The 26,752-nt window shown below is 35.2% G+C and overlaps 1 protein-coding gene across 1 annotated transcript; it reads right to left on the bottom strand.

Annotated features, from left to right (window-relative positions):
• Positions 1-6,951: 6,951 nt before the first annotated feature.
• Positions 6,952-25,612, bottom strand: LOC127846333 (uncharacterized). Its single transcript, XM_052377502.1, has 3 exons — positions 24,390-25,612; positions 10,645-10,828; positions 6,952-7,038 (listed from the first exon to the last, which is right to left on the bottom strand). The coding sequence occupies exons 1-3, from the start codon at positions 24,473-24,475 to the stop codon at positions 6,952-6,954; spliced, it is 357 nt and encodes a 118-aa protein (XP_052233462.1). The 5' UTR covers positions 24,476-25,612.
• Between the last annotated feature and the right edge of the window lie 1,140 nt (positions 25,613-26,752).

Below are 26,752 nucleotides of genomic sequence, written 5' to 3'. Positions count from 1 at the left end.
GTTCTATATACAGTTCTATAAACATTTGCCAAAAAACATTCATGGCGAATAATTTATACATCTAACCAGGCCTCTATGTCATACATGTACAAGCAATCAATTCCACAATCTGCAGATTCAATTATTACATTGCCAGCGAAATGATTCCAATAAAAACCTCAGAAATATTGATGCATTTTCAAGCTCTTTCCAAGGTTAACATCTGTTTCCTAATTGCCAGGCACAGTTTGTTGTTTAAGCATCAAACATATGTCGCCCTGTCATAACACTTTAAGCCCAGGCACAGTGGTACTTCATTTCTCTAAGTTCATAACTGACTCATCATCGGGACTATTATAAATTCACCAGCTATATTACAGGAAAGAAAAAAAATCTCTTTCTTTTATCTAATGTAATTACCGACAGACTGAGAGCATTAGCATGAAAAGTAAGATGACAGTTGTGAATAATTATTTGTTGAAAGCAGTAAAATGTTGAGAAATAATGGGAGTTCTACACCATAGCAACAATGATTTAATATTATATACATTGGGACTTTTCAGTTTCAACTGTCATTGAGTATTTTGGAAGAAAATGAGAACTTTTACCAAGAAATATTTAATGTAACAAAACCTGTGCAGGCCCAGAGACGTCTCTGGCAGGCCTTACCGATAACTAGAGCTTTGTCACAGACGTGACGTATACCCCCACGTGCCGCATTGACACAGACTATTTTGCATGCTGTCTTCACAAAACAAGAGAATCCAATTTATGGCGATTTTTAAGAATTATAATGCCATTATCATTTATGGCCATTTCGACCTTTGAACTCTTGAGTTCTTTCGCATGACATGCCGTCCAAATTTATGGCCATTTTTTTACTTTTGAACTCTGAGTGTGACCTAGACCGTGGAGTTATCGACATAATTTGTTCGCATGTTACATCGTCCAATGATTGTGAACAAATGTACCAGGTATTTTTAAAATCTCACAATTAATGACATAGTTTTGCCCTGACAAGATAATTTATGGCCATTTTTGACCTTTGAACTCACAGTGTGACCTTAACGCTGCAGATATAAACGTAATTCTTTCGCACGATACACCGTCCAATAATGGATGAATAATAAAAAGACAAACTTTCGGTTATAAACGCACTAAGTGACCCTGTGACCTCGTTTTTGACCTTACATGACCCATATTTAAACTTGACCTTGACATCATCTAGATACAACTTCTGTCCAAGTTTGGTGAAGATCGGATGAAATTTTCAGGACAGACAGACCGACAGACAGACCGAAAAGGTGACTCCTTTATAGCCCCCATTACCAGTAATGGGGGTATAATTACAGAAGACAAAATACTGGCAAATGGCGATCACAAAAGCATACCACAAACACATTGTTATCACTGTAAACACCAAACAAAATATTTTAATGAACAATAAATTTATGATATATATAGACAATACTCTGTGAAAAATGGGTTTAATGCATATGCATAAAGTGCAGTCCCAGATAAGCCTGCGAAGTCCACACAGGCTAATCAGGGACGACACCTACGGCTTTTATGATATTTTTCATTTAACGAAAGTCTCTTCTTAGCAAAAATCCAGTTTAGGCTGAAAGTGACGTCCCTGATTATTGAAACCCTCTCGAGTCTGTTTCCTGGGCCTAGAACCAGTACTTGTTGTCTTTGGGGAAGATTTAAAGAACGCCCCGACAATGTGGATCAAACACGTGACCTCCTGGTCTCTAGGTGGACACCATAACAATTACACCACAGGGACCTTTTCACCAGTCTTCAAACGGATGTAGCATCAAAATAACGCAGATGCAAATTACACAGACATGTGTTAAATAAAGGTTTATATTCAATATTGAAATTTGCTGCCATAAAATTATGACTGCACCCAATGTTCTACAATTATAACCACTAAACAATGAAACTGCAGTATAATAGGACCCACCGTGCCATGTTTCAATTAGTGTAATGTAACCCAGGCCAATTTCAACTAATTTGGCATTCATATGCAAATAATTAGCCAACCATGATGCAAAAACTCCCTAATGCATGCCAAACAAACTGGTTGCAAATACAATAAACACAGGAAATTATTCTTATATCATAGATCAACTATAATGACTATAGTAAATATTTGCTCACATACCAACTATTATTACTTGTAAATATTTGCTCTCAAAGTCCAGTCATATGCAGGCGAATTTGTTATATCTAATTTTGAACGTTAACGAATTTGCAAGCACGGATTAAAGAATAAAATTTGCATAAGAATTTAACCACAAGTGCATTAACCGAGTGGGTTAATAATGCATCAGAACAAAAAATTATTGCTAATTCAAATGATTAACTGAGAGAAATCTTGAATTCCATCATCGCAACAGTGAAAACAAACATGTATATTTGAACCCAGTTCATGCTATCCAAACACTACAAACAAGTAATATCTTTAAACAAGAGGGCCAAGATGGCCCTAGTTCCCTCGCCTGAGAGGAGACGGTTCATTCAATCTTTACCAAATGTCAAACCAGACCTAGATATTGTCCAGACAAACATCCTGGTCAAGTTTCATCATAATTTCATATGCGAGTCATGATCAATGTACCTATGAAGTTTCATGATCCTAGGCGTAAGCATACTTAAGTTACCATCCCGAAACAATTTTTCTAAGTTGAGTCACCGTGACCTTGACAGCCATTGTGTAAATATGTTTTTTGGCACTGTGACCTTGACCTTTGACTAGTGACCTGATAATCGATAGGGGTCATCTGCGAGTCATGATCAATCTATGAAGTTTCATGAACCTAGGCATAAGCAGTCTTGAGATATCATCCAGAAACCATTTTACTATTTCAGGTCACTGTGACCTTGACCTTTGACCTGAAAATCAATAGGGGTCATCTGCGAGTCATGATCGTTGTACCTTTAAGTTTCATTATCCTAGGCATAAGCGTTCTTGAGTTATCATCCAGAAACCATTTTACTATTTCAGGTCACCGTGACCTTGACCTTTGACCTAGTGACCTGAAAATCATTAGGGATCATCTACAAGTTATGATCAATGTACCATGAAGTTTCATGATCCTAGGCCTAAGCGTTCTTGAGTTATCATCCAGAAACCATTTTACTATTTCGGGTCAACGTGACCTTGACCTTTGACCTAGTGACCTGAAAATCAATAGAGGTCATCTACAAGTCATGATCAATGTACCTATGAAGTTTCATGATCCTAGGCCTAAGCTTTCTTGAGTTATCATCCGGAAACCATTTTACTATTTCGGGTCATCGTAACCTTGACCTTTGACCTAGTGACCTGAAAATCAATAGGGATCATCTACAAGTTATGATCAATGTACCTATGAAGTTTCATGATCCTAGGCCTAAGCGTTCTTGAGTTATCATCCAGAAACCATTTTACTATTTTGAGTCATCGTGACCTTGACATTTGACCTAGTGAACTGAAAATCAATATGGGTTATCTGCGAGTCATGATCAATGTATCTATGAAGTTTTATGATCCTAGGCATAAGCGTTCTTGAGTTATCATCTGGAAACCATTTTACTATTTCGGGTCATCGTGACCTTGACCTTTGACCTAGTTACCTGAATATCAAAAGGGGTCATCTGCGAATCATGATCAATGTATCTATGAAGTATCATGATCCTAGGCATAAGTGTTCTTGAGTTATCATCCAGAAACCATTTTACTATTTCGGGTCATCGTGACCTTGACCTTTGACCTAGTTACCTGAATATCAATAGGGGTCATCTGCGAGTCATGATCAATGTACCTATGAAGTTTCATGATCCTTGGCATAAGCGCTCTTGAGTTATCATCCGGAAACCATCTGGTGGACAGACGAACCGGAGCAAAACAATATACCCCCTCTTCTTCGAGCCCCTCCCAGCAGCCATGTTATTCAACTGACCGGAACCATTTTTGAACTCAACTCTCGTATCAATTAAACAAATGTTCTGAGCAAATTTCATGAAAATTGGGCCAAAAATGTGACTTCTAATGTGTTCACATGTTTTCACTTTATACATATAGAGAAAAATGCCCCACCCACTGGCTGCCATGTTATTTTCACTGATCCTGACCATTTTCAAACTTGTCCGAGATATCAATAAAACCAATGTTTTGACCAACTTTCATGATGATTGGGAAAAAATTGTGACTTCATGAGTGTTTACAAGGTTTCTCTATAGCCAAATAAGGAAAACTGCCTCGCCCACTGTTTTTCAACGGATCAGAACCTATAAAATGCGTTAAATAATTCATCATATAAGTTGGTTTCAATACAGTGCTTAATTTCCATGCAAGCTGTAAATATTTCTAAATTATTAGACCTTTATTATTTCGTTCATTATACAAGACTAATTTACCTAAAATGTATAACCCTATCTGTGACATAAACCACAAGACACCAAATTAGTTTGCACCACCCCCTCCCCTCTGTGCACAAAATGAGACAATTATAACTGTTAGTAATGTATAACAAACTGATCCCCCGGGCCCCCCCTACCACCACCATCTCATTCCAATTACATCATACATGTACTTATTGCAAATATGTCATTCAATTAGTGTGTACCTAATGCAAATATTCATCCCAATTATGATGCACTTATCTGGTCTTATCTTTATGTACACACTGACCAATCTCTCATCCTGTTGTGGATACATCAAGATACATTATAGATAGCGCCACCCCTTGTGTACATGCACCTGTCAATCATGGACCCCAGGTTACAAATCACCTGGTTTGGATTATGCCCAGTATGTTTGAACACCTTGCAAATTATAGAGATAACATCTACACCCTTGTTTTTGTATACAGAGCATTCTTTCATTACAACAGATTAAAAGATAAGGTATCATGGTAGAAACTTGTAAGTACATTATTAGTTAAGTATAATATTACGGCACATTTTCATATTTCTTTCATGTACAATGAGTACACTATATAAACCAATACATGATGTTATTGTTAGAAAAAAAAACTTCAAATTTCAACACCTGTTATACAAAATTCAGCAAACAAAAATAGGACTGAATGATACAGCAACCACTCAAAACAATATTCTCTACTTGATGCAACCTGGAGAAAGTGGACAATAAATAAAATAAACAAAGGATAGCATCAAGTTATCGAAATGACAACTTCAAGGAATGCTGTTGATAATTTTCTCAAATAAAACTAAATTCTGGTTCAAAATCAGCTATGCTCAAAACCCTGCAAGACATTTCAGTGCTTGGTTTTAACTGCACATTAAATTAATGTCATGTTGAATACAAACTGCTTCACACACAATTTATGCATTTTTAACTAGTAAGAATCCGGTTTACTTTTGTTCGTCTTCCCTTTCCTTACTTAATGTAAGCCCATGTACTTATAAAATGAGACATGTACATGTAATGAAATGTATACTTTATTCATGAGTCAATTTTAAATAAGGGTTATTAGGCGATGGGACCAAATATGGAACCATCACAGCTCCTGACCTTTCTTTCCAAATAGAGTACTTAAATATAATTATATTTGAAGAACTTATTTCCTATTGTCATAAAAGTGAAGGAAAAGATGTGTCAAATCTCCCATCATCAAAACTCGGATAGCATGCAAAAACTGATAGTAGAGAAAAACCCAAATTATAAACTAAAGAAAATAAATGGTGCACCGATTTTAATACAGAAACACATTTTATTTAAGAGTACGTTCTGCAATAATGTTTTGCACAGAACAAAACATAATTTTTATTACCTCATGCTGTTAAATTTTCCATCCTAATCTTATTGCCTTAAATTTTGAAAAATTGATAAAATTATATTAAAATTTATTTATGCAAATTTTTTATATTAAAAGCCTTTTATCCCAGTCTCATGACATGCTTTCTTCTTAACAAGCTGAAATAGCAGATTGCTCTCTTAACAAGATCATTTATGGCCATTTTTGACCTTTGAACTCACAGTGTGACCTTGACATTGCAGATATCGACGTAATTCTTTCGCGCGACACACTGTCCAATGATGGTGAACAAATGTGTCAAATGATTTTTAAATCTCACAATGAAAGACATAGTTATGGCCCGCGGCAAGCTCATTTATGGCCATTTTTTACCTTTGAACTCAAAGTGTGACCTTGACCATGGAGATATTCAGGGCTAGCGCTGGCCCAAAATTTCTTTGAGCCAACCAGTTTCGTTTTTCGGCGCGCAAACACTGGTTTTGAAATAATAATATATAATATCAATTTGTTTATATTTCTTTTATGACAACAAGGGCATATCACATATCATAATATAACATACAGTTTTCAATATAGAAATAATGATTAAGGTACTTGTCAAAGTACACACATAAGTTATTTTATACATGTACATATAACATTAGTGTCGATTGTTCCAAAGTTGAAATCCTGACAATTAGGTCGGGGGTCTTGGAACCGCAGCCATAGGAACCCAAAAGGAATAAAAGGCAGAGCCCCCCCCCCCCCAGAGCCCTTACTTATTGTTATTTTTATAGTCTTTCCAACTGCAATTTCAGGTGAATACAATTCGAAATATTATAAACCACACCGTCCGTATCACCGCATGTTTATTCGTCATTCTATTTCTTCTATAAAGAAAATTAATGTGTCTGAAAACGACCATCCGAAAAAGTGTGTGCCAAAACTGAGAAGTGTTACATCATCGACACAGAACTAATTATTTAATTATCATCCTTTAATATAGATCAATAGTCGGTAGAAAGGTGTAAAGTGATCAGCATTGAAATTATTTATTAATTGTTTTGCTTCTTTTTCATTTGTTTATCTTCAAATACGGCGTTTGCCATCGGCCGCTATATTGTTGGCAGACGACAATATAAACTGTGTATTTCAAGTATACAGTGTCCGCGCATGAATGACCCAATATTATGTGTGAGCGAACTCAATGTTGATTGGCCAGCTACTGGGCTCGACAAATCCACTCGCCCGCTCGTAATTGCGAGTAGAAATTGGCTCCGGGCGAGTGAATATTCCGACAGCGCTCGTCCTGCAGGGTGAGAAGCATTTCTGGTCGAAAAGATTAAAATTTTAATTTTTAACATATCTTTACCAAACAAAACAACGTTTAATCGGCGATTAAAATTTAACCGGATGTTGATTATTGCACACTGCGCTAAAATTAGTCCTGTTCCCATTACGTGCCGATACCGGTATATTCTGTGAATGTATCCTAGTATACAGTGCGGTACACGGTCTTTCAATACTGCTTAAAAAATCGTCTAAATTATTCACATCTTTAGATTTAAAGAGTGGGTATCGGCAAGTTTTAATGGACGAAAATGACAAAGAGAAAACTGCCTTTTGTACACAAAGAGGCTTGTTTGAGTTTAACAAAATGCCATTCGGACTATCCAATGCTCCAGTCCTAAAGTTTAATCATAATGATTGTGACCATGAAGACAAAATGAAAAACAAACATGTTAAAAGTGTGTTAAAACGGCTTATTAACTTTATTTAAGTTCATGAGTTAACAGGTCTAAATGATAACAATAGAAAATCACAACAACTCATATTAGTTACTGATTTATTGCATTTTTTCATAAAATTGCAGGGCAAGTACATATTTCAGCAGGGCAATTAAAAATTCTTAGCTACTCGCCCTGCAAGGCAAGTTGCTGAAAAGAAATTTGCCAACCCCTGAGCTACCACGTGGGCTTCAATAACAATAAGGTCAAGCGATGGCTCATGTTTTGGTGCAGACCTGTTATCGTTTATTGTTCAAATTGCGAACACTTTTGTTGAAACAAAGAGAACACAAACACTTTCTTTGAAACAAAGAGAACACTATAGAAAACCAGTCTGGATTGAAATGGCGGATGTTTTCAATGAAATTTTACGAGATTTTAGCATTTTCGCAATTCAGATTTTTCTTGAGCCAAATTCTCAATATTTTCGCAAATGGCTCGAATGGCGAACAACAGCGCGAGCCCTGATATTGACGTAATTATTTCGCGCTGCACACCGTCCAATGAAAGTGAACAAATGTGCCAAATGATTTTAAAATCTCACAATATATGACATAGTTATGGCCCGGACAAGCTCATTTATGGCGATTTTTTATCTTTGAACTCAAAGTGTGACCTTAACCTTGGGAGATATTGACGTAATTCTTTTGCGCGACACATCGTCCTATGATGGTGAACAAATTTGACAAATGATTTAAAAATCTCGCAATAAATGACAAAGTTATGGCCCGGACAAGCATTTGACTTTTGAACTCCAAGTGTGACCTTGACCTTGGAGACATACATGCCATAATTTTTTAGGTCCAAAGCGGGACATTCCATAAAAAATTGTCGGGACATTTGACCCAAAGCGGGACACCTAAAACGATTTATCATTCCACCTTTACTGTAGTCAGTATAGTACTAACAAATACTCTTGATACTTTTATTCAAGACATAAAACATCTGATATGAAGCATGGAATCTAAAACATAACAATAACAGTTTTATAAAATAAGACAATAGCAAACAACGAGGATAATATTCATCTTTTTAGAGTACAAAATCTAGAACATTACGACAGCAATACTCATTATATTAATTTCAATGGCAAACATTAATGCAGGGGAAGCTATCCAGTACACTGAAAGTACAGGTTACAGTAAACTATCTACCAAACAGTTACATCAGTTACACACGGAATGCGCGGCCGTACACAATTCAGAGGTAGGTTTTTGGTGGAAGCAAACCGTCTTTGTGTTCATTTTAACTCTTTAACAACGCCTCAACTGTTTTTACGCCAACAAAAACAAAAGGACAAAAGAAGTCTATGGATGCTTTACTCGAATTATTTTTCTCTAATGTTAATAATCATATTTTGTTTTCTTCTTATATACACAGATTAAACTGAATTGTGAATTGTCAGGCGCTGTATTGAGGTAGTGTCAAACTGTCATGAATAACAACACGTTGTTTTTATTACAATAACACAAGACAAGATGGGTACCACTTTTACTGTTTGTTGCGATGTTTTTTTAAGCATGTATCCATGCGCAGTTTGTTACTTGTCAATTGTCGCGGCTTAATTGTAGTAGGGGCAAACTGTCATGCATAGCACCTCGTGGTTTTTAGCTTAATTGGAGAAGGGGCAAACTGTCATGCATAGCACCTCGTTGTTTTTATTACAATTACACCCAATTACACTAGACAGGATGGGTATCACTTATTGGACTGTTTGTTGCGATTTTGGTATATTGCACATTCGGATTATCACGCTATTTATGAACTAAACATTGAATGTAAAAGACTCATTAATGACGTAGAGTTAATTTTACAAAACAATTGTTTTGTAAACCGTTTCAAACAAATAAAAAAATAAACACATTTTCAACATTTATTTCATTATAATACAACTATCGATAGCAATAAGCGACCACTATCTTGAAAACCACCATGGTGTGAATGCCTGATGAAATCAATAATTAGCCGATAAATCGCTGATAAGGTGTCATAAACAACACTGGTACACACGATAAGTAGAATCGGATTGTTTATTGGGGGCAATAAAGGGATTAGCGGGGGTAAGTGTTAGCGAAACAGAGCTTGAATAGCGAATTTTATTTTATCGTTTTTTACGAATGTCGGGACAAATCGTCTCATATCAGGACGGCGGGACAAAGGGCCCAAAAGCGGGACTGTCCCGCCGAGATCGGGACGTATGGCATGTATGCTTGGAGATATCGACATACTTTTTTTGCATGACACACCGTCCCATGATGGTGAACAAATGTACCAGGTCATTTTAAAATCTACTGCTAAATGACATAGTTATGGTCCGGACAAACTTTCGTTTTAAAACGCACTAAGTGACCCAGTGACCTAGTTTTTGACCCGGCATGACCCATATTCAAATATTCAAACCTGACCTAGACATCATCTAGATACCACTTGTGACCAAGTTTGGTGGTGATCGGATGAAATATTGGGACAGACCGATAGACCGACCGAAAGACAGACCGACAAATTGACTCCTATATAGCCTATATATAGCCCCCTGAGTACCAATGGTCATGGGAGTATAAAAACACAAGGAGGTCACTACCTTCAAATTGTTGTAATTGAATAGGACAGCAGGCTGTCCCAACAATTTGAGCCTTGTCTTGGAAAACTGGGCTGAATGCATGTGGGTTAAATGTCATCCCAGTTTTCAGTTAACCCTTTACCACTTAAGATACATATTTTTACGCTTATGTATTCCATTAGAAAGTTAAATTTTATTAAAGACCTTTCTTACTAGATTCAAGTTTTTAAGGCTTCATTTCCAACCCTGAGATACTGATGAGCAGCAAACAGCATAAAACCTGCACAGACTGCGAGTGACTCGCAGGATGTTCTGGTTTTATGCTGTTTGCACATAGCCATTTTCACCTATCTTCTAAGTGGATAAGGGTAAAATGCACAGGCTAGTCGGAGACAACACATTCCTCTTTTTTTAATAATGAAGTCTATTCTTAGCAAAAATCCATTTCGGATGGAAAAAGTCCTCCCTGATTAGCATCTAATCAGTGACAACACTTAACACAAAAGCATTAATCCCAGTCTTCCCAGAACGTAGCTCATTTAATTACTGAAATGAAATTGCATAATACCTTCACATCCTCTCCGTTCACATGGAAACACTGCGACGCCTGGTCCAGTCCAATTGAGGATTTTTTTCCACGTTCTTCTGAGAATGTGTCGTTCATAAATCGCCTAAAGAGGGAGCTCTTTCCTACGCCGTATTCCCCGCACAGTATTATCTTGTAGTTTGGGGCTCCTGTGGCCATAGTCAATCTTAAAATAGAAAACATTCACCTTGTTACGATTGGAAGTCAAACAAGGCTTTTTACCAGATGTGACCTATTGTAAAATGTATTTGTATTAATACCCCGCTTACATGTATATGTTGTTAAGGTGTTAAAATGGTACGAAAATTTGCCATTTTGCATATGTTTACTTCATAAGGCAGGTCAAAATTACATTTTATTTTCTACTACAACAACAACAATTACCCAGAGGAAAATTAGGTCAATGTCATGGTCAAGTATAAAAGCTTTATAGCAAGTGGTGTTGATGTTAGAATAAACTTTTAATTTTAGGTAAACCAAGACTTTGGACTTTCTTAATTAACCCTTTACCACTATGATACGTATTTTGAGGCATTTGAAGTCCCTTAAAAAGTTCTTTTAAATTAAAAACCTTTCTCACTAGAATTAAGCTTTAAAGGGTTCATTTCCAACCCTTAGATACTAATGAGCAGCAAACAGCATAAAATATAAACAGCCTGCAAGGTACTCGCAGGCTGTTCTGGTTTTATGCTGTTTGAACAGAGCCATTATTACTTAGCCTCTGAGTGGTAAAGGGTTAATATCCTTACAGGCATTGAAAGGTTACAGAACAGAAATACTTATAGACAATATTTGACCTTAAATTGTGACCTTGAACTTTTTCCAAGGAGCATGGCAGTTATAGACATTAACACATTGTCTGACAATATCAAATTATAATCCCAAAAAATCATAAAATCCTCCAATTTATTAAACAGTGTAAGAGCAAACGAAAACAAGAGATGTGTTTGTCAGAAACACAATGCCCCCTATTGCGCCGCTTTGAAGCCATATATTTGACCTTTGACCTTGAAGGATGACCTAAACCTTGACCTTTCACCACTCAAAATATGCAGCTCCATGAGATACACATGCATGCCAAATATCAAGTTGCTATCTTCAATATTGCAAACGTTATGACCAAGAACGACAATGAATGACTGTCTGACTGACACAGTGACAGACAGACAGGCCATAAACAATATACCCCTCCCATAATAATAATGTGAAGCATAAAAATAATAACATTTGACCTTTAATTGTGACCTTTGACCTTTCACATAGGAGTATGGAAATATATAAATAGGTTAAAACTAATGGTGTAGTGGAAGTGGTGTCTGTTTTGTGACTGAAAAGTTCTATCAATAATCTGGATCATTAGGAAGATATTTTCAAACACTTTCCAAGAACTGGTTCTTCCCATAAAATGAGACTTGAGCATTTTAATGATGCAAGTATATTTAAGCCTAAGGTATTGAGACTTGACCACTTTAAATGATCATATGTAAGTATATAAGCATTTTGATGTCATCAAGCTAAAGTAAATAGAAATACAAAACAAACTAGAGCTTTGTCACAGACGTGACGAATACCCCCACATGCCGCATTGACACAGAATATTTTGCATGTTGTCTGCACAAAAAACAGCAGACACCATGCTCAATGTATCAAACGCACTAAGTGACCCCATGACCTGGTTCTTGTTCGAACTTGACCTACACAACATCTAGATACAACTTCTGACCAAGTGTGGTGAAGATCCGATGAAATCTACTGGAATTAGAGAACAGACACCATGCTGAATGTGTAAAAACATACTAAGTGACCCAGTGACCTAGTTTTTGACCCGGCCTGACCCATATGCGAACTTGACCTAAACATCATCTAGATACAACTTCTTACCAAGTTTGGTGAAGATCCGATGAAAATTACTTGAATTAGAGAGCGGACACCATGCTCAATGTTTAAAACGCACTAAGTGACCCCATGACTTAGTTTTTGACCTGCCATGACCCATGTTCGAACTTGGCCTAGACATCATCTAGATACAACTTCTGACCAAGTTTGGTGAAGATCTGATGAAAACTACTTGAATTAGAGAGCGGACAACATGCTGAATGTTTAAAACGCACTAAGTGACCCCGTGACCTAGTTTTTGACCCGGCAAGGATCATGTTCGAACTTGACCTAGACATCATTGAGATACAACTTCTGACCAAGTTTGGTGAAGATCGGATGAAAACTATTTGAATTAGAGAGCAGACACGGACCGACCGACAGACAAGCTCACTCCTATATACCCCCCTAAACTTCGTTTAGTGGGGGTATAATTATTTATTACTGGTTCATTTCAGACCAGGACAATTGTTCAATAAATGCTCATTCATCAGAGAAATTATCTTGTAAATGTCATCAGAACCCTCTACTAGCATCACATCTGTCAGCATCTGTCTCGCCTGACAAACAGACTGACATGGCTTTGATGTCATATTGCTTTCCAAATAACTCCATTCATTTATCTGTAATATTAACCAAGACTTTGTCATTGTTCATTTTATGAATTTCTCATAAATAGTGATTAGTCTGTCATACCCTGTAGTACAAGTACATGTACTATAATTTTCATTGCAAATTCATCTAAAACACTTACAATTTTCTAGATATAACATTTTCAAGTTTACCTATATGATCAATGATAATAATTTAGTGTTTTATTTAGTTCTTTTTTAACCTATTTATTTTAGCTTGATTGCATGAAAAGCCTCAAGCTTATTGAAATGCTCTCGAGTCCGTTTCCTGGGCCAAGAACCAGTACTTGCTGTCTTTGTGGAAGATCAAAAGAACGCTCTCACAGTGGGGATCGAACCCGTGACCTACTGGTCGCTAGGCCAACACCATATCCATTACATCACTGCAATCTTCAAATGATAAATAATTATGCCTTTGTACAGAAAATAATTTTGTACTTGTGTATCATATATTGAGAAAATTAACGTAATAAGCTTTTCATGTACTAGTATGTGCAAGATACAGTCATAGATATATTGTGAGGTTACCGTAGTACATAAGGATTTCATTTATGATTACATTGTACCACAATAGCTGATTCAACAAACATTAATCACATGCAATTTACAGACACTTATACACAATCAGTGGGGTACTTGGATATCAATTATTCAAAATGAAACTACCAATATGTTGTTTTCTTCACAGGAAAAGTCATTACTATAAAACAATGCAGAAAAGTTAAGAAAGCTTGGTTTTCATATACTGTGTATGTTTATTATGCAATACATTTAAAAGTGAATATTGAGAGCATTTACCTTTTTTAAATTCCTGTATATTCGATGATGAAACTCAATTATATTGACCGAAAAACAAAAATATTATCATTGTTTAACCACCTTATAAAAAATTCAAAAACAAGAACAGAAACTGTTTAAGAGCACTTCTCGCCCATATGTGGGTGTTTGCATTTGGTATCTTGCAACATCCCCACATCATATCGTGTTTTGTGAATTACCTTACCACGATACTTTCCAACAGAAAATTGAAGTCAGACTGTGTTATTATTAGCAAATGTAAAGACGTCATTAGCCTATTCTGGCTTCCAGAAACGATTTCTTGACAGGCTAACCCTAAACTGACCGTGATATCCTTCATGAAGGAATGTTTTATGTTTGCATGAATAAAGTGCACTATGTCTGTGCTGGAATGCTGACAGGTATGCAAAACCCTATAATTTAAATGAGTCGCGTTCTGAGAAAACTGGGCATAATGATGTGCGCAACGTGTCGTCCCAGATTTGCCTGTGCAGTACGCACAGGCAAGTCAGGGACAACACTTTCTGTTTAAACTTGATTTTCGGTAAGGAGCGACTTCCTTGAAACTAAAAATACCATAAAAGCGGAAAGTGTCATCCCTGATTAGCCTGTGCGGACTTCACAGGCTAATCTGGGACTACACTTTACGCACATGCATTAAGCCCAATTTTCTCAGAACAAAACACAAATGTTGCATTTCAATATGAAACTGTATAACATGAGTTTTCATTAGTATATCAAGGTTGGGAATATAAAGGAATAGAAATTATCACACGATATAAAGCATATCACGCAATGCAATATGAAGGAAATTGTTAAATACAAGAAAGAATACAGTCTCTAAGTACTAGTATATGCTCTGCGACTAAAAAGGGGCTTTAAGATTGTTAGGCTTTCGATTCCATAGAGCTGAAATAAATAGGTTAAAAATAATAAGAGGTCCTGAAATGCCCAAAGTTGCTCACCTGGGAAACAAAGGAACCTTTTCTATGCAGCCCAAGATATAATTAGAACAAATGATCTGACTGAGTTTCATGAACAATGAACTATAAATGTAACTTTCAGATTGCTCACAAGGTTTTACTATAGCCATATAAGGATAACTTCCCCGCCCCCTGACGGCAATGTTTTTATACAGACCAAAACTATTTTCAAACTCATCCAAGATATCATTTAAACAAATGTTCTGACCAAATTTCATGACCATTTGACAATAAGAGTGACTTTTAGAGGTTAACAAGATTTTAACAAAGCCATATAAGGAAAAATGCCCCGCCCCCTGGTGGCCATGTTTTTCAATCAACCTTAACCATTTCCTAACTTGTCAAAGATATCATTGGTACAAATCTTCTGACAAAGTTTTATGAAGATGGGACTGACAATAAATGAGGCCTCTATAGTGTTAACAAGGTAAATGTTGACGACACACGACGGACAACAGACAATAAGTTATCACAGATGCTCTGACCATGAGCTAAAAATGTTAAAACCTGGGTAAGACAGCTACACTGTGGCATATTTTAAATTATAAAAGTATATTGGCATAAATGTTTTATTTCACATCAAATTTCATTTTAAAAAAGTATTTTAGTTCACAACTTAAACAAGGGCTGTTTGTAAAACATGCATGCCCCCCATATGGGCTGTCCGTTGTAGTGGCAGCCATTGTGTGAATACGATTTTTGTCACTGTGACCTTGACCTTTGACCTAGTGACCTGAAAATCAATAGGGGTCATCTGCGGGTCAGGATCAATGTACCTATGAAGTGTCATGATCCTAGGCAAAAGCGTTCTTGAGTTATCATCCGAAAATCATTTTACTATTTCGGGTCACCGTGACCTTGACCTTTGACCTTGTGACCTCAAAATCAATAGGGGTCATCTGCAAGTAATGATCAGTGTAGCTATGAAGTTTCATGATCCTAGGCGTATGCGTTCTTGAGTTATCATCCGAAAACCATTTTACTATTTCGGGTCACCGTGACCTTGACCTTTGACCTAGTGACCTGAAAATCAATAGGGGTCATCTGCAAGTCATGATCAATCTACCCATGAAGTTTCATGATCCTAGGCGTATGCGTTCTTGAGTTATCATCCGGAAACCATTTTACTATTTCGGGTCACCGTGACCTTGACCTTTGACCTAGTGACCTCAAAATCAATAGGGGTCATCTGCAAGTCATGATCAATCTACCCATGAAGTTTCATGATCCTAGGCGTATGCGTTCTTGAGTTATCATTCAAAAACCATTTTACTATTTCTGGTCACCGTGACCTTGACCTTTGACCTAATGACCTCAAAATCAATAGGGGTCATCAGCGAGTCATGATCAATGTACCTATTAAGTTTCATGATCCTAGGCCCAAGCGTTCTTGAGTTATCGTCTGACAACCACCTGGTGGACGGACCGACAGACCGACCGACATGAGCAAAGCAATATACCCCCTCTTCTTCGAAGGGGGGCATAAATATGGTAATATTTTTCATATGAGATTTGTAAATATTGACCAACATTTATTATTAAAATATAGTTCTTATTTCAACTGCTCCATATTTGCCAGATCAGTTAAGAATTTAATATGTTTTGTTCATATTTGTTAAATTCCCTTATGGTGTCAAATAACAATTCATAAGACCTCAAAATCATTTTGTCTTGGCTTCATACTTAACAATGACAATTCAAACAACAATTTATTGAGTTACTTATTTATTTTATTAACACCGGTGTGAATAAAATAATCAAAATCTAATTACCTGTAATAGTCATCAATTGAGGGGTTTGTAAATCCCTTATTTCCATTTTTATCTTTATTTTTATTCTTTTTACTTTTAGGCATTTTTTGTAGCCAAATTAGTTATTCACATTCTGTTTGAAAAAGTTGCTTAACTATACATCATTAAGGAAAATAAGATTGATTCCAATTAATTTTTGTTGCAATCAATATTCTTCATCAATATTAAATATAAACATTCATGTCCATCTAAATTCAAAAAACATTTGCACAATGTGTAGAGTACAAGTATTTTTATTTATTTAAATGTAAACTTTGTTTAAACCCACACTTTGCATAAAAATTCCACCTAAAAATTCCTCAACAACACTTATTTAAGTCCACGAAAAATATATTCCTTTTTTGCTGACACTAGAAAATTAAATTTCCATTCTTTAGCAAAACATTGCACAGATGTTATGATTTTGTATCAAAATTTAAAACACACTTCACAATGAAAACACATGTAATATCCAAACCATTACAAATTATGTTAATTTGCCCGACCCATTTTCTGAATGAATGAATGTATTCAAGTAAGAAGACATTGCCTGACCCTCATTTAATTTTGCTATTTAAAGCTGCCATGACACACTTCAGTTTTTACACTTTTGTGACATAGATATTTCAGATCATATACAATTTCACACAATGTTTTCTAAAAGTACAATGCTAGTTAAACCTTTTGTAACAAATACTTAATTTAATATTCACTTAAATGTTCCATGTATATTCCTTAATTGTGAGGAAATTGTATTATTTTTTATTTGTATTATATACATCCTACTTTAACAGAATATAAACTGTAACACAAACTATTGAAGACTTTTTAAGTTATTATTAAGTAATCGTGTAATTATATTTCTGAATATATACCAGATCATATGATGTCATAAGTTAACTTTGTATAGTATTTGTTTTGTCTTATTGTTTGTTCTAAAAGATTAGAATATAACATCGCACAACAAAGAAACACATGATTTGAGTAACACCTTTGTAATCCTAGGATATGGTATTGTTTACATTAAGGGCTTCATACAATAGCCATATCCTTGTTTATGTAAAGCTGTAAATAGTTCAGATTATTAGAAACAACAAAGAAACAAGTTCAAACAACAAAGGAACAATTTCAGTAATTATTATTCAAACTTAACTTGAACTTTTTTTATTATATATAATTTGTTAACCAATCTGTACAGACGTATATTTTTACTGTTTATGTATAACACATATGTATAACACAAATATGACTTAAATAATAATCTAACTTACAATTTGACAACTTAAATATGTGTATATATATTTTCGTACATATGTAACTTAAAACAACCAGTTCTCTAAACTTACAAAAACATAATGATCATTAATGTCTGGCAGTTACTTTATTTAATAAATGAATATTATAAGAAATTCAAAATACTGTTATGAATTTCTGATGATTCCCCTGCAATTGATTTTGTAATTTGAATTAATGCCTAGTCTTACATAAATTCTCACTGTCTTACAAACACATCTCATAGATACAAATTCAGACACCTGTAGTAACACCTTTAAATTTGTTTTCAATACAAAGTAAGGTAGATAGGTCCAACTAAAACCCACCAAATACATAATGTTAAGAGGAATGCCAAATATGATAGGATAGTTTACATTACTCACTCTAACCGATAATATACAATTTAATGGTTTAATGCAGGTAATAAACCTATTTGTCAAGATAGGTAAAAATTCCTTTGTTTTAATTTCCAGCTTGTTGTATACAACACCCAGTTAGTGACACTGTTTGTTTGTTTTTAAAAGAAAGAGATAAAATTTCCAAACACTAAAGGGCTGAAATCAGATAAGAACAACAAATCTATAGATACTCTTAAGCATTACTTACAACAGTACAATTTAGCTTACACTACTTACAAGTGTGAAAGTTGAAGACAGTTTAAATATTTACAAAATTCTTTTGAAATCCTTTCATAAATGTTTCACTTGCCACTTGGTCTGATTTCAAACGGTTCCACCTGTCAAATGTTAATGTACCAAAATCCCTATAGTTCTCCATCTACATTTGTTGCTCTATTCAATAGTTGAATAAAGCTGTCACAGCAAAAGAGATATATAAAAATGAGAACATGATTTGTATCTTGAAGTACTGGTACTCATGTGATGTTTTTGTCCTTTTTTATATAGTAAAACCAATTTAAATCTGTGAGAATTCTGAACACTAACCAGATCTACCCTGTAATCTGTTTTAAACAACAGTCAGAGGTAGAATAACTTGCTTGAAATAAAATTAAATGACAAGATGATCAAGGATAGTCTGTTTAATGCTATTTAGTTGCTCTTTAAAAATAAATGAGTAATAATAATTATGTCCCTAGTCAGTGTGTACTAGCATCATCACTAAAAGCAGCATCAACAGCAGCAGCACCTTGTGAGTATTTCACAAATATAATATATACACAAATTCAAATTAAAAAACTCACTTTATTCAAGATAATATCACAAGGTCAGTTTTATTAACTTTATGCCATGTCACATTTTAAATTGACCTTATGTCATGTAACACATGTAGTGAGAGAATGTCATGTTACGTGAGGAGTGAGAGTATGTCATGTTACATGAGGAGTGAGAATATGTCATGTTACAAATGTAGTGAAAGTATGTCATGTTAAAATGTAGTGACAGTTATCATGTTGCAGATGAAGTGAATGTATGTCATGTTACATATGGAGTAAGAGTATGTCGTGTTTCATATGGAGTGAGAGTATGTCATGTTACAGATGAAGCAAATGTATGTCATGTTACATGTATTATTAGTGAGAGAATGTCATGTTATATGTGGAGTGAGAGCATGTCATGTTATATGTGGAGTGAGAGTATGTCATGTTTCAGATGAAGTTAATGTATGTCATGTTACATGTATAGTGAGAGTTAGTCATGTTATATGTGGAGTGAGAGTATGTCATGTTTCATAAGGAGTGAGAGTATGTCAGGTTACATGAGAGCTGAGAGTATGTTATGGTTCATAAGGAGTGAGAGTGTGTCATGTTACATGAGGAGTGAGAGTATGTCATGTTACATGAGGAGTGCGAGTATGTCATGTTATATGTGGAGTGAGAGTATGTCATGTTATATGTGGAGTGAGAGTATGTCATGCTATTATGTGGAGTGAGAGTATGTCATGTTACATGAGGAGTCTGAGTATGTCATGTTATATGTGAAGTGAGGTATGTCACGTTATACGTGGAGTGAGAGTATGTCATGTTATATGTAAGGTGAGAGTATGTCATGTTACATGAGGAGTGAGAGTATGTCATCAAACATGAGGAGTGAGAGTATGTCATTTTACATGAGTGAGAGTATGTCATGTTACATGAGGAGTGAGAGTATGTCATGTTACATGAAAAGTGAGAGTATGTCATGTTACATGTGGAGTGAGAGTATGTCAATGTTTGTTAAGTTATTAAATGTAAGTATTGTTGTGTTCTTTTTTCACTTAATAGGCACATATCCACAGCTTGAAATGTTTGTTATGAAGGGCATGTATATAGAACCACATGATGGTGATGGTAGAAAAAAAAATATTTATTTGAATTTATTTCTTCATCATCAAAACATATGGTATTTTGATATGTGTTCAATATGCAGTTTTCTTTTCACATATTCCAATAACACTGTTACATCCGCATCAGGTGAAAATTGGTCTTATGGCATATAATGCCAGCACAGCTCAAGCCAAGCCTGCGCACTTGCGCAGTCTGGTCATGGTCTTCCCTTTCATCAATAAAAAAAACACGTAAGGTTTCATGGTATCTCTTGAGTAGGCTCCTCAGCATGCATAGCCATGTGCCGATGTGCAGGCTGACCAAGAGCTTTGCTTGCAGCATATTGCATAAGACACATTTTCGCATGAAAACAAGATAAATTCCAATTGAAAACACACTATGTTATTTATAGCAAATTGGCAAATGTTAGTAGCCACGATTCTGGCTTGCAGCAAAGATATTCAGACTGACAGTCACAGATGTGTGGCTAGATAATTAAATGATTTCTCTTTGATCATGGACTCTACTATTGCGGTGGTTTTGTCCGACAATACAAGACAAATGGCATATAATGATAGGTTCATTCATTTCTTCCCCTTAAATTTATGTTATTTGATATCTTGAAAGCAATACTGTGTTATAAACATACCTTTATTGATAGTACATTCTGTCTTTTCCTGACAATTTACTAACCCAGCACTGACTCTGAAAGTCTTGGGGAATTGGGGATGGAAGTTTACTGGTATTATGTGTAATTGTAACTGGGCAAACACGTGAATCGATGTTTTTGTATGGAAATGCAGACATTAGTCCACATTCTCTACATTAAGCAGTGATACATCCAAGTCTACAAAGACACAATGTTGCTAATGTTCGGGGGGGGGGGGGGGGGGGGATTATGCTCAAATCAGCAAATGGAATGGAGTGTATTCATTCGGGTCTTACAGCGTTATGAAAAGGTCATTTCAAGTGAAAAGCTGGGTTAAACAGTGACACACACAAAATTGTTTATAAAAGTAATGTCCTCTCTCTTACTCAAACAGTTTTAATGATATTATCTTCAAACTTGGTGACAGTCTATGAGCAGAAACAAAGATAGATCTTATGCCGGAAGCACTTGTGAATTATAGCGCTTTAATTATTGCAACTTGGCCAAAATAATGTTGTCTACTCTTAAAAAGTCGTTTTCGGTCCATAACATTACTTTGAATTTACAAATCTTGATGAAACTCTAGTCATGGGCCTCGTGCAACTTGCCCTAATTTCTTAAGTTTGAATCCATTTACTTGATAACACGCTAAAAATAAATCTATCTGCTGTTTCTTAAACTTTGCAATTGCATATTTTTACAATTACTTTTTTTTAAATCAACCAAAAACTTACTTGAAGTGTGGAAATTAGCACACATCAATTGACTTTACTTCCTTTCATTTTCTTCATCCCGGAAGTTTAAATGTCACATGACTATAACGTGACCATTCATTCTATAAATAGCATACCAATGAATCGGTTGCTTTCCTTAAACTGTCAGTCCTCAAGTCTGTATAGACGAGTTAATTGTTATTGTTTACATTCGGGATTTTTCGCGCATGCGCACTGACTGGTTGGCAAAAACACTGGTTACAGTAACGTAAAACATGTATAAAGGGCTTTTGTTGAGTCAATTAAACGATTAAAAATCCGAAATAAACATTACAACTCTTATACAATAGTGCAAATATATCATATTTAGTACCAATAAATAAATGTATCATCATATGTATAATTTCCTCTTTATAAAAATACAAATTAGTTATTAGCATCAGAGTAAACGTGGTCGGAAGACTAAATACTGACAATAACACACAACAAAACAATAAATTAGCCGTATTCTTTTTTATAGTAAGACTTTAAAAAATGATATTTAAAAACTTATAAAACATATATTAATTTGATTATAACTATAAACGGTGTGGATATTGTTATTGCTCATCAGCGATCGAAAGTGTATTATAAGAGGCGCATTTGATCAATTATAAAACAAAGCCATTAAAAACGGAATACATTACAATCGTTAAATGTTGTGGTAATTTTCTTTTCCATAGAATGAATTTTCGTTTCGTTTCCATTGAATTACAATATTAATAAATTTTATATACAAATGAAAATAAAACCTGCATCTTGTGCAAATTGAACTGTCTTTGCATGTATATTGAAATCTCTTAACAAGTAATAAGGAGTGATACATTTAACAATCTAGCATTTTATGATAAATATATATATTAATTTAATTTATTTTACACAAATATTGTTAATCCATTGTGATTGCTTGGTTTCATGATGGTGTTACGTGCAATGCAAGAACGTACAATCTTTACACTAAATTGACGAGTTTACATTTGCCGGTACCCGCGGTAAATACATCAATTGTGTAGCAGTAATATTGAACAATATTTTAAATTTAAAGTTATAAAGCACTGTATTATTATGATTAAACTGGCTTACATATAAATACGCATGTTCTTGTTAATCCGTTTCAGACAAATATCTTCTTTTTTTAATATGTTAAATTATTTATTAAAGCAAATGTTACGTATTTGGGCTTTAATATTTGGCTTGCTCAATTTGACTGCTCAATATGCCAAGAAATGGCATGGAGGTATCATAAAGTCTGCCACATGTGGTCTATGCAGGGACCCAATTAAAGTATTGGTCACTATGTTTATGACACCGGCATGTTTTCTGTGTAATTGTCTGGGCAGTCTCCGATCATAACGAGATAATAGTGTCAAAATTGGTGTGCACAATTAAATAAAACAATGAGATTTATTAATTTATTTGTTGTGTAACAAGGTAAGTCTGTACAGATATATTAAGATTAAAATCAGTTACTATATGTTGCGCACAAAAAGCGATCTATTTGATGTTTGTTTTCATCCTTATTTGTGTTTTTTCATTAAATTTAATTTATTCTAAAAGAATTTCCATTTTTGAAATTTTGTATCTAAAATGGACGTGAAGATGCGTTTAGTAGAGATTTTTGTGGTAACCACATAACGAGCTCGTAGATAGTGTACGTTCCACTCCATAGCTCGTTTTTTGTAAACACAAATAATAACAACAATATAATCGTTCCAAAAATGAATTTCCACGCATGCTTATGTTTTATTCAGACATAAATAGTAAAATTATATTTGATACAGTTCATGAGTATCAATTAAAACGATGATAATGTCAACCTTCTCTATATGCGCTTATAAGAATTCCACCTCTTTTTGCCAACCAGTGGGCGGAGTCTAAACTTTGCAGGTGCGTGTGACGTCACGCGTTAACTCGTCTATTATACAATGCAAACGGGTTTTAAAGGGATATTTTCACGCTTTGGTAAATTGACAAAATTGAAAAAAGTTGTTTCAGATTCGTAAGTTTTCGTTTTAGTTATGATATTTGTGAGGAAACAGTAATACTGAACATTAACCATGCTCTAATATAGCCATTATATGCATCTTTTGACGATTTTAAAACCTAAAAATTATAAAGCGTTGCAACGCGAAACGATTGAATAATTTGGAGTGTTCTGTTTTTGTCGTTAAATTTTGTGAAACTACGAAGACTGCTTATATAATGTATAAAATACGTAAAGAACGTGTACTCGGCGGAATAGCTCAGTAGGCCAAAGCGTTTTTACTTCAGGACTCTGGCAGGACACCAGGGGTCACTGGTTCGAAACCTGCTCCTGGCAATGTTCTTTTCCTTTTTTGAATTTTTTTCTTGATTTTTTACTGGAGCTTTTACGATCCAATGTTTACATTTATCAATATTAATGAATAAGTTTAAAAAATGCCAAAATCTGTGAAAAGGCCCCTTTAAGAATAAAATCACAAACTCTTCTGGCTTAAAAGTAAATAGACGTTGATTAAAAAACTTAATAGCCATACATGTATGCATATAAAATGTAACTCTAAAATATGTGCTGTATTGTGTATAGACGTTTGATAAATTGACCATTTTTAATAGAACTAACCTCGATTGCATGTGATTGGTGTTTATATAATGGAGATGATATAGTCGTCATGGGTTATTTTTATAAGTAAAGCGTCGGTGAAAGCGAAGATGATAACTATCGACGTACCTTCTCCCCTTGAGCGTTCGATTGTTGTTGTTGATCGTGTCATACTGGATACCCGACGTCGCCAGACAACACTCGCCGTTCATCATTGCCGACGCCGACAGGGCAATGTCCAACAACAAAAATATGCTTAATATTCGTGTTTTACTTAAGCTAGTACCCTAATCCATATTATGGTACTATCGCAGTTAATTCCTCCTATCACCTCCGAAAGAAGCTCTGTTTCGATGTGGTCTTTTTTTAAACAAGTCACATATTAAAATGTTCAATCAGTTTTTACGTAGGAATGTCTATCTTAAAGTTTACGCACGTATTATCCAGCTTTAATTAATCCAATTTAAACAGTGATATTCAATACATTCAATGTTCAAACAGATTCTTACTTTACAAACAAAGCAATTGATGAAAATTAAAAATTTGTGAGAGAAAAAATGTATGTCACACAGACATATTGCTCTTACTGTGCATAAGAATCCACGACGGTTAACTGATGTGCTATTAATCATTGCAACCACAGGATTCTTAAACATGCGCATATTTTGTAGACCTTCGTGGCCATGTAAAATTCTGCGGTTTTCAAAAGAACTTGAAGTGTTCAGTACAAATTCATTGAAGTTGTTGTAAACGCCTTGGTGGATACAATACTTCTCAAAGCGTAGATTCTATATGCTACAAATCAACTCAAAATACAAAGAGATTACAGCAAATTATTTATAACATAATCATTAGGTAATTTACCCTTCATTACGTTCAAGCGCTTATACACTATTGTGGTTCGTAATCAAATATGCATTAAGAATTTACAATAAGCAATAAGCTGCGAAAATATTTGTGATAACTGCTTTGACCCGAAAAGAACAAAATATTAATCCTGTTAAATATTCAGTAAATGGCATAGCCTCTAGTTTCACCCCGGATTAGTGTTATGATATGTAAATACATTCGGTTATTGCGAAATTTTATAAACGCACGTAAAAATGAAATACGATTTGCGCACATATTTATCACTTCTCGTTCAGCAACACATGAAACCATCCACTTCTACTTTTTCAAAACACATCCACTGTATCTATTTCACCCACAATATCAATTTCACACGAACTCGCACATGCAGGAACCTTGGCCCTGAGTTCTAGTGATAACTTCCTGCGACAAATGATTTCGCATCGCAGCCTCTCGTGTACACAAAGAGCAGCTGCTGCCTCGCTGCTTGTCTAGCCGACGTAACTTTTCATTGACTGGAAATTCAGTCTAGCTTACATGCAGCTCTTTATATTCGACCATTGGTATGACTCGAGTATCTCCGCCTGTAGCCGATGTACCTCTCGTCAAGATGCATCCTCAGCAGCAGACATGAGTCATGCTCTGTGAAATGAGGGTTTAATGCATGCGCGTGAAGTGTCGTCCCAGATGAGCCCATGCAGTCCGCACAGGCTAATCAGGAACGACACTTTTCACTTGTATGATATTTTCTGTTTAAAGAAAGTCTCTTTTTCGCAAAAATACAGTTTGGGCGGAAAGTGTCGTCCCTGATTAGCCTGTGCGGGCTGCATAGGCTCATCTGGGAAGACACTTCACGCACATGCATTAAATCCCCTTTTCACAGAACACGGCTCATATGTATTTCCACGAACTATGCCCAGCTTTGGCGATAGATGGATCACAAATGAGTAGATACTTCCAAGAACTAGGTCCAGCATTAATTTCAAGCCATTATACAGGTGAACATGATACTTAACTTGTATCTTAAGGAATAAATAATGATGTATTAATTGTATTTGAACCGCGCTGTTGGAAAATCGGCTTTATGCATGTGCATTAAGTGGCGTCCACTACTTGCCTGTGCAGTCAGCACAGGCTTATCAATAAAATCACACTCCGCCTTAAATAGATTTTCGTGTAGAAGAGAGTTCCTTCAAATAACAAATATCATAAAAACGAAAAGTGTCGTCCCTGATTAGCCTGTGCAGTTGGGACGACATGTCACGCATATGCCTTAAGCCCGGTTTTCCCAGAATCATTTCTATTTATCACAAAATTCAGTGACAGCGGGATCATTACAAACGCAAGCATTTAGTTCAAAGAAATTGCTCTGATGATATAGGTTACCATTTGCAATAATAATCAAATTATCACAGAAACGGTTCTAACGATAATAAGATCAATATAAAAAAAATAATAAAACACAAATAAAGTAATTAGATACGCTGCACTTTTCATTCCAACCGATGAAAATGTTCCAGCACATCCTTAAATTAATGGCATATACTGCTTCGATATCCCAAGTACTTATACAAACCAAATTTGTAGTTTAACAGTAGACCTACTATTTGTTTGTATAGGTCCCTGGAAATACTAATTACTAA

The sequence above is a fragment of the Dreissena polymorpha genome, chromosome 9, assembly GCF_020536995.1.
Source record: "Dreissena polymorpha isolate Duluth1 chromosome 9, UMN_Dpol_1.0, whole genome shotgun sequence".
Taxonomy (NCBI): domain Eukaryota; kingdom Metazoa; phylum Mollusca; class Bivalvia; order Myida; family Dreissenidae; genus Dreissena; species Dreissena polymorpha.
Note: the sequence above shows the minus strand (reverse complement) of the source record. Positions and strands in the feature narration are given on the sequence as shown.

Bases quoted from the DNA above. Each gene is read 5' to 3' on its own strand.
- LOC127846333 (XM_052377502.1), bottom strand. From the start codon at position 24,475: ATGATGAACGGCGAGTGTTGTCTGGCGACGTCGGGTATCCAGTATGAC. The intron at 10,829-24,389 runs GTACGTCGATAG...TTCTATTTTAAG, and splicing joins CGAACGCTCAAGGGGAGAAG to ATTGACTATGGCCACAGGAG. The intron at 7,039-10,644 runs GTATTATGCAAT...CTCACCCTGCAG, and splicing joins TGAACGGAGAGGATGTGAAG to GACGAGCGCTGTCGGAATAT.